This window comes from Galeopterus variegatus, unplaced genomic scaffold (assembly GCF_000696425.1).
Source record: "Galeopterus variegatus unplaced genomic scaffold, G_variegatus-3.0.2 Scaffold999, whole genome shotgun sequence".
In the NCBI taxonomy this organism is placed as follows: domain Eukaryota; kingdom Metazoa; phylum Chordata; class Mammalia; order Dermoptera; family Cynocephalidae; genus Galeopterus; species Galeopterus variegatus.
This window is the reverse complement of record NW_007727110.1, coordinates 413,107-422,541: the sequence shown is the minus strand read 5'-3', so window position 1 is coordinate 422,541 and position 9,435 is coordinate 413,107. Positions and strand designations below refer to the sequence as shown.

The following is a 9,435-nucleotide window of genomic DNA, read 5'->3' as shown; positions in this document are numbered from 1 at the left end:
TTTTCTTTTCTTTTCTTTTCTGGGTTTTTTTTTTTTTTTTTTTTTTTTTTTTTTTTTTGGTCTTTTTGGTGGCTGGCCGTATGGGGATCTGAATCCTTGACACCACGTTCTAACCAACTGAGCTAACTGGTCAGCCCCTTGGCTGCCCTTTTCCACATGTCCTCATTCCTGTCTGAACAGGGATTTCCAGGACTCATGTCCTCAGCTGGGGGTAGCAGAGGACTGGGCCAAGTCTCCACCTGCCTCCCAGCCAGGCTCCTCCAGACCTCGGGTTTAGTGTAGCCCCCAGAGCACAGGCCTGTGTTTAGTGACTCACTGATCTGACACGTTTCAGAGGATGGTGCTCCTGCTGAGAAGCCGGTCATTGCCCTCTGCCTGCAGCCACGGAAGGGGGAGGGCATGTGCCTGTGTGTGAGGAGGGAGGGAGGGAGGGCAGGGCCTGTCTCTCACTCCACCGCCCTTGGCCCAGCCCCATCAACTGCCCTCTTTTTCTTGGCATTCAATGGCCTGTCCAAAGATCATCTCTCTTGGGCAGCAGAGAGCTTTTTTCTTTAAAAAAAGAATGGAAGGAACGAACGGTTGGAATTTCTTTTAGTTCAATATTTATATGTGTGATGACCAATAGTGGCAGCCTGTGGCCAGAGCTTATAAATGATAGATGCAAAATTGCACTCTGCTCCCTATCTGTAAGGATATTGATAGCACAACCTTGTCCCTGCCCCTCATGCACCTTCCTGGCCCCTTTCCTGTAGCCATCTCAGGCTTTCCTCCTCCTAAAGCCCTATGTGGGGAGGAGATGGAGCCAGGCACCAGGGGTCTGAAGTGCGATCCACCCAGAGTACAGACCTCAACCACATGCTTGCAACTTCCAAAGCAGTAGAGGCAGAGGGGTCCCCTCTCAGACACCTCACCCAGCTTTGTCCTGGCATTAACAGGCCTTCTTAGAGAATACTGGGTCCTGGTAGGAGATGGCATTCTATCTGTTTCTTCCAATCTGCTGATTCTCTGGTCTGCACCTTAAAAACTGCAGTCTGTTCCCAAGACCTTCTGCCCCTTCATTCGTCTCCAGGCCCAGCACCCTCGGGCTGAAACTTTGAGGAAAAGCCAGTGACTTATTTCCAGGGTGCCTCAGTTAGGGCAACTTCTCTGTAAAGGACCCTGAGTACTGAGCAAAAACCTCATTAAGATTATTGTTAATGACCCATAACTGGAAGCTTCCTGCTTCTTTTGTTGTTGTTGTCGCTCCTGTGGAAAAACTGAAAAGATTACTTCTTTATGTATTTTTGTCTTTTTATCAAAGGGGAGGTGCAGAAACCCCTTCAGAGCAGGGATTGTGCAGGGAGAGTGTCTCTGACTTTGGGATATTTTATCTATAGAAATTTCCAAGCAGATAGTTTTTTTGTTTTTTTTTTTAAACATGACCGGTAAGGGGATCTTAAACCTTGACTTGGTGTTGTCAGCACCACACTCAGCCAATGAGCTAATCGGCCATCCCTATATGGGATCCAAACCTGGGGCCTTGGTGTTATCAGCACCACACTCTACTGAGTGAGCCACGGGCTGGCCCCTGATAGTTTGTTTTGAGTTTTGGTCTTTACATTTGTTTGTTTGTTTTTTGGTTGGAAAAACAAGCATTTTTACGATGCATGTAAATTGGTCAGCAGAAAAGGGAGCTCAGGAGTGGTGGCAAATGGACCAATGTCCCTGCTGGGTTTCCCTTCTCTTAGGGACTGGGAGGGGAAATGGTTTTCATTTGTGAGCGAGTGTCTGTTTGGGGACAGAGGAACCAGGGGAGTTTCATCGCATTTCCTGCCACCTAGATCATTTCCTGCTCTTAGATCCAGCCTTGCTAAGAGAGTCTCAGACTGCAGGGCCTACCCTGCCCCCATCTTTCCAAACACCGGGGCAAAAAACCAGAAAGGACAAGAAAATATCTATACATATGTACATAATGTAAAAACAGTTGATGCAGGGCCGGCCCGGTGGCGCACTGCTACAGTGCGCCGCTTGGGAGCGCGACGGCACTCCCGCCGAGCTTTCGGATCCCACATACAGACCGGCTGCTCACTGGCTGAGCGAGGTGCGGGCGCAACACCGAGGGTCGTGATCCCGTTGCTGGTCCCTGTCCGGTACGGGCGCAACACTGAGGGTTGCGATCCGTTGCCGGTCACGAAGAAAGACAAAAAGAAAAAAAAAACAAAAAAAAAAACAGTTGATGCTTTAAAAAAAACTCCTCTGAAAGAAAAAAGAAAAAAGTTAAAAGAATGAAAACACACACACACGAATAAGAGAATAAACAAAAACTAAAAGAAAGAATAAAAATAGGAATATTTTTAAAGTGAAACAAATAAATCTGCTCATAAATAAAATTCCGAAAGTCACTTTATTAAAAGGTTTGGTTATGTTTCTTTGTTTTGGGGGAAATATTGTAAATATGTATTCCTCTTTGCTGATTTAGCCATTCTCAGATGTTATACTACAATTGTAAATTAAATGTAAGCACTAAGGGGATAAATGCATGTAAGGGGAAAAAGTCCTCTGGTAGAAGGTGAGGGCTTATAGCCAGAGGGCAAAAGCCCATCTAAACAACTCTAATCACTGTTTAGGTATGGGAATGTATACTTTAATGAATTTAGAGCTAACAGGTGGTTGTCAGACCGATCCTGTAAGAGATTTTAAGAATTGCTGAAAGATGTGAAAAAAATGTTTGCTAGGGGCAAGCTGTCTGTTGGGGGAAACTTTAGAAATAATAGTACTTAGACTTTATAAGAATGTAACTTATGCTTAAGGAGAGGTTATACTTTAATGAGCCAGTTTAACCAACATAGCTTTTCACTAATTTTACTTTGGAATGTCACATTGTTAATTTTACTGATGCTACTAGTTTCCATTGCTTAAGCTGTACTCAGCCATAGATAACTTTTGTAACACTGCCCATGTCCTTGTGTCCTTTTGTAATGATTGAATCAACTGAATTTTCCTGTGAAACATCCTTGTCTTTACAATAAAAAACAGAAGCTAACTTTGAATGGCTGCTGTAACCAGTTTTCTCTGGGATACAGACCCTTCGGGCTTCTTAATGCATTCATGGTGCTTTGAGTAATCCTTTTTTCATCTCCGTTACACAGTAAGAAGTGTAACATACCAGCTCCCACCTTTCTCTCCCACCGTCTCAGGTTCTGCCTCTGCAGAATTTGGCAGATCTGAGCCGGGTTCCATAACAAAAAGTAAAAAACAAACACAACCCCAGGAAGCTACTGCCACCCTACACTTATCAGATCGACATGGATCAACATGTTCCATGCCATCTGGGGTTGATGAGGCCGGGGTCAGCAGCCACTCACAGGCTCCAGAGAGGGCAACTGAGCAATGTCTTTCCACGTCAAAAAGCCCACTCCTCCCCCCAGTAACACGCTGCCTACACACAATTCCTTGCCAGGTGGGATGTCTATCCATGTAATTCATTGTAACCACTGAAGCCTGACGTTAGATGCAGGGAAGAAAAAAATCTGCTGAAATGTAACTGACTAGAGACCAGTTATCAAGGACACTTCATGCTTTTTTGTTGTTGTTGGCGGCATAGAGATGGGAACCCTTGACCTTGGTGTTATCAGCATCACGCTGTGACCAAGTGAGCTGAACAGCCAGGCCTCGGATGCTTCATCCTTGAAGAGAAGCCCTTCCATTAAAGGGTTTGAGGAAAGGGCTGGCCCGTGGCTCACTTAAGAGAGTGTAGTGCTGAAAACACCAAGTCAAGGGTTAAGATCCCCCTACCGGTCATCTTTTAAAAAATAAAAAGTAATTTTTAAAAAAGGGTTTGAGGAAGGTCTACCATGTAGGGGTGAGAGGAGGTCACCCACTGTTGTCAGGAAAAGAAAAATCCTGGCACAAAAAGGGGGTTTGTGACCATTTAGGTAAAAACGAAAGACAAGTGCACACATGTATTCTTGGTTAAACTCCTGGGTGCTAAGTGGAAGGCCCTTAGGGGCCTTGTTTGTCCCTGTGGAGGAGCCAGGACTGGGTGGGACAGAAGAGGGTATGACCTATCACCTGGGCTCTCTTATGTCTTGTCAATTATTCTTTCTGAATGTGGGTCCAACCCAAAATAATATTTTAAAAAGGAGACATCAGTGAAGCTGGGCAGATCTCCCTGCCTAACAGGTCCCGGTGACTTCTGAAAGCCTGGTACAGGGCAGGTAAGGGAGAAAGTTCCTTGAGAGTGAGTCATAGGGGAGGGGTCCTCCTGGCTAGATTAGACTGCGAAAAGGTGAAGGAGAGAGTCAGGTCCTACACCAAGGGGTGTTGTAGGTGAGAGGATCATGGGCTTCATACACACCCCGGGCACAGTGCCACAAGGCCTGAGATTCGGACAAGGGCATGGAGAAAGCCTGGAAGGCACAAAGTACCATCACATCACCTTTGCCTTCGAGGCCACATCGTTGCACGGGGAAGAGGGACACAGGCTGCTTCTCACATCTGGCTGCTTCTCAGATTGGCTTTAGGCTGTGGTTCCAGGCGCTTCTGTATTCTCTGAGGGCCAGTAACCTTGCCTGGGGCCCCTTTCGAGGGGATCAGGGTGCCACTCTAGCCAAAGGTGAGACACACTCAGAGCCAAAGACAACAGGAACGGGTTATTGTTGTTACTACCCTCTGGCAGCACCGGCTCCAGCCACAAACACAGGACGAAAACGTCCTGAAACCTCCCCTGTTACCCTCAAGGCTGCTAGTACTCCACTCAAACGTCCTCTTTGTTTGGGGGCCTGGGGCAGCCCTGACCCTCTCTGTGATTCAGGGGGCACATCCTGGGTGGGTGGGAGGCTCGGGTGGGGCACACGGTTCCCGCACCGTCATCTCCTCAGTTCCCACCTCCCTGGCGTCTTCCCTCCCACAGTCTCAGGTTTGCCTCTGCAGAATGTGGCAGAGCCCACCCCGGTCCCTGTCGCCCCCGACAGAGCCTCACCCTGGCCCCGGACGAGGAGAAGCAGGAGCCCACAGGCCAGGGCGCTCAGCCGCGCGCGAAGTCGGTCCAGCTGCGTGGTCTGCTAGCAGGTCTTCCTTTGCACAGGGCGGGGAGCAGCTGGGGCGCGTGGCATTGGGGCAGGGCAAGGTGGGTCGGCAGGAGAGCGGGACGAGCGGGCACAGGTCACATGGGGAGCCAATGGCTAGCAAGGGCGGCTTGGCCTCTTTTCTGCTCGGTTTCCCTTTGGCCTCCTAGGAAGGAGCTGCGCGACTTTTGCAGTCCCTCTGCCATACCAAGCATCCTGTCCTCAAACCTGAAATCACTGCATTCACTGTCATTGTAGTCACAGGTCTGACAAGGATGTTGGGGGTGCAGGGGAGGGCGCAAAAGTCTGTAATTGGAGAACCCAGGAGGGCTTCTCTGAGGAAGTCCCCGGGGTGCCACTCCAAGTGGGACAGGGGTGGGGGCTGGTGTCTGGTCTTCCCTGCCAGGGGGGTGACTGAACCCTGAGGTGGGATGGGAGGAACTGAAGTTGATTTTAAAAAAAAAAATTAAGGGAATTTCCGCTAATTCAATTAGTAAAGAGGAGGGCTGGCCAGTCAGCCCAGTTGGTTAGAGTGCAGTGTTATCACACCAAGGTCAAGGGTTTGGGTCGTTCTGCCTGCCAGCTGCCAGACAAAACCAAACCAAACCCAAAGAGTCAATTAGTGAGACAGAAAATATATCAATAAAATAAAAAATTGGCGTGAAATTCAGATAACATACAATGGAACCATTATAAAGTGTACAATTCAGTGGCAGTTCATTTATTCCCAATATTATTCAGCTACCACATCTCTCTAGTTACACAGCTTTTTCATGACCACAGCAAAACACCATTAACTAATAAGTAATCACTCCCCCTTCCACCTGTTAACTTTATTTTTTTTATTTATTTATTTTTTTCAAAAGATGACCGGTAAGGGGATCTTAACCCTTACTTGGTGTTGTCAGCACCACGGCAAGTCCGGGTGCAGGTAAGTTACTCTCAGCGTCCGAGGGAGACGTTGTTCGGAAGAATCAGAAAGGTTCAGCTGTGCATTAGGGGCTGGAGTTCTGTCAGCTCACGAACAGTTAGTGGGCTGTTTGGGAGGGAGGATTGTTGTGCCCATTTTATGGATGAGGAAACCGAGGCTTCGTAGAAGTTAGACGAACTTGCTCAAACCAACCAACTAAGAAGAGGGGGTTTTTTCTGGAAGGGCCAAGACGCCTGACATCTCCCCCATCCATAACCAGGTGAGCGACCCTGAGAGCACAGTTGCTGTGGCCTTCACGCCCACCATTCCGCACTGCAGTATGGCCACCCTCATTGGCCTGTCCATCAAGGTCAAGCTTCTGCGCTCCCTTCCCCAGCGTTTCAAGGTCAGTTGGAGCTGTGCCTGGGGGTGAGTGTCTGCTACTGAGGAGGAGGATATCAAAGTAGGGCCTGAAAGGATCCCAGCCAGTAGAGATGAAACTGGGAGGAGGCTTTCCAAGTTGGTGTGACAAAGAATAAAGCTGTGAGCGGGAAAGTGCAGAAAAGTAGTCAGGAATGTAGCAGGAAGGGCATTAGGGAGCTGTGGATTGTTTGGGACTAAGGATGCCTTTAAATCAACAGTAGTTTGTCACTTCTTTGGATATAGTTGGAGTGGCTGTGGGTGGGTTTGGGGTGTAATAAAAGGGCCAGAGTCCAGGGACATGAGTAGGAGAAAGGATAAGCTGGAGTAGCTGAGGACCTGGGGCGGGGGGGAGCACGTGGGTGGGCACCGGTGGGTGGCTGCTCAGGCTCTGGATATCTCCCTCTCAGATGGACGTGCACATTACACCGGGAACCCACGCTTCAGAGCATGCAGGTAAGTTTGAGCTGGTGTGAGCGTTTTGCCCTGGGGCTCCAAGTTGTCTGAGGCTCCCCCTTTGCCACAGTGATTGGTGGGACATGATTAGGGGTTGGGGACTGGGTCATATTGCCAGAGACTCCACTGAAGGTGGTAGCCTGGTCCAAAGCTGGCCTGACTTGAGTCTCCTGTGCTTGCTGTGTCCTCCCCTCTCCCCAACCTCGAACCAAAGTGTTTCAAGCTTCAGCAGTACAGGAGGCAGACATAAGCAGCCAGATGGGAGGGGTCTGAAGAAGGCAGGATAGGTGTGGGCTCACGAGGTTGAAGTAGCTTGATCAAGGCTTGGAGTCCTGGGAATGAGGTTACAGGAGGGCCTTGTTGGTGGGGACTTCACCTGTACAAAGGCTTGGAGGTGGGGCTGGCTTGCAGCTGGCCAGAGCCTGGCTTTGACACTGTCCTTCCCACTCCCTCCTTCCTGCCCAGTGAACAAGCAGCTTGCAGATAAGGAGCGGGTGGCAGCTGCCCTGGAGAACACCCACCTGCTGGAGGTTGTGAATCAGTGCCTGTCATCACGCTCCTGAGCCTGGCTTTTGACCCCCAGCCTGCACACTGGTGTCCCGATCCCAGCTCCACATGGCCTTTTTTTTGTTGAATCACTGACAATGAGAAACTAACATTTTGCATTTTGTAATGCACCCTTAATTTATATTCATTTCCCAGCATGACTTAGCATCTTTCATCTTGGTGGAGTCACTTGGGGTTTGAGAGGGGGTGGTGGTTGTGAGTGCCTGTGCAGGATGGATCTATGAGGTGCAGTTTATTTATTTATTTAAAAAATTTCTCTCAGTGTTTCAATTAGGGAAAGTTACAAGTATACCAAAATAAAAATTTTAAAAAAGGAAAGTGTAGTGTATGAATATACCCATATACCCACCACCACCACTAGATTCAACAGTTGTTGACCTGTGGAACACTGGCCTTATTTTTGTGTATGTATGTAAATATATTTGAGTAAGCTGCAGAGACGATTCTTTACTTTTAAGTACTGCATCCTACATGTATAACTGTAAGCCTATATAACCACAGTACTTTTATCTGACCAAAAGATGACAATTCCACACCACCACTTAATATACAGTCATATAGGCATTTCCTCAAAATGTCATTCATAATTTTTTTTTAATTAAAAATTAGACTGCAGTAAAGGTTTATGTATTGCATTTGGTTGTTAACTCTCTTTAGCCTCTTCCAGAATTGTCTCTGTCACTCCCCACCATTGTCTTTTTTGGCACTGACTTTTTTTCTTTTTTTTTTCTTTTAATTTTTATTGAATCAAAATTGATTATACATATTTTTGGGTTTCAACATTGAGATATGTTGATCAAATAAATATTATTACCATATATATTGTTACAAATTGTAATTATTCTTTATGCCCCTTGTCCAATCCCTCCTCATCCCCCTTCCTCTCCCCCTGCCCCCTCTAATCACCCTAGATTTCTTCTCTCCCTCTGAAAGAATAATGGTTACTTTGTTGATTTGCTGCCCAAATGATCTGTCCAATGCTGAGAGGCGTGATTAAGTCCTCCAATACTACCATAGAGCAGATGTCTCTTCCGTCACTATGAAATGGGCTCTGTGGAGACAGACATCCTCCTTTCTTTATCTCTGCTGGTGACTCTCCTTATGTCAACTCACTCCAGTGGCTGGTGGACCATCTGTGTGGTGGTTGTGGCATCTAGCCGCTTCTGCGGCAGCCATGGTTATCGTGGTAGCTATGGTGGGCCACCCATATGGAGGAGATGTTTTGGCCTGCTCTGTGGTGCTGGCAGTGTGCCTGGTTGTGGAGAGTGTCTGATCCCCAGTTCCGTGCCCTTGGTCACCAGGTGGGTCCCAAGGCACTGGCACAGTGTGCTTGGTTGTGGGAGGGGGGGTCCAGTCCCCTTTTCCATCGTGACACTGACTTTTTTGAGAAGTCTGGGTGAGTTGTCCTAGAGAAGTTCCAGAATCTGATTTGTTCTTTGGTCTGCTGTCTTTCCTGTAAACTGGAAGTTGGTCTAAAGGCCTGAGTGAGTTTGGTTCTGAGTTTTTGTGAGAACTCAGGTGTATCTTATGTATTCTGTAACACCCACCATTAGGTGTATGATGCCAGCTTGTCCCACCTTTGGTAATTCTCAGTCTGGCCCACTGGTCAGTGCTGTGACGTCAGATTTCTCTGTTGAAAGAAACCTGAGGCACCCTTTCCATCAGCCTTCCCAGAGACATGTGTCACCCCAGGTCCTGGGTGAGAGGGAAGCTTAGCACCATGAGGTGATGTGCTCAGGTCCTGGACTTCTGCCTTCCCCTGGTCCTGTGCTCAAAGCACACTTGGTCACCTAGACAGACCATGGGGCTTAGACCTTGGCTTAGCCAGTTAGGAGCCCTTTCCCAGGGTTCCTTGCCTTAAGATTCCCTGTCTCAGGCTCTCTCTGAGGATAAATGGGAATATTAAGAAGTCTTGCCCAAGCCTACCCCAGCCCTGCTGAGGCTCGGATATGTGTGTGGGCAGAGACCTCAGGGAGCCTGGGCATTTGGCAAATCTGTTCTTGAGGGCTTGCTGGCAACATTGAGCCTGTCCTGAGT

The 9,435-nt window shown here is 48.1% G+C and overlaps 1 protein-coding gene across 1 annotated transcript; it reads left to right on the top strand.

The window, feature by feature from the left end:
- The first annotated feature begins 4,377 nt into the window (after nt 1-4,377).
- FAM96B (family with sequence similarity 96, member B) lies at nt 4,378-7,914 on the top strand. Its single transcript, XM_008574145.1, has 6 exons — nt 4,378-4,594; nt 4,912-5,037; nt 5,954-5,976; nt 6,236-6,361; nt 6,786-6,831; nt 7,297-7,914. The coding sequence occupies exons 1-6, from the start codon at nt 4,378-4,380 to the stop codon at nt 7,392-7,394; spliced, it is 636 nt and encodes a 211-aa protein (XP_008572367.1). The 3' UTR covers nt 7,395-7,914.
- Nucleotides 7,915-9,435: the final 1,521 nt, after the last annotated feature.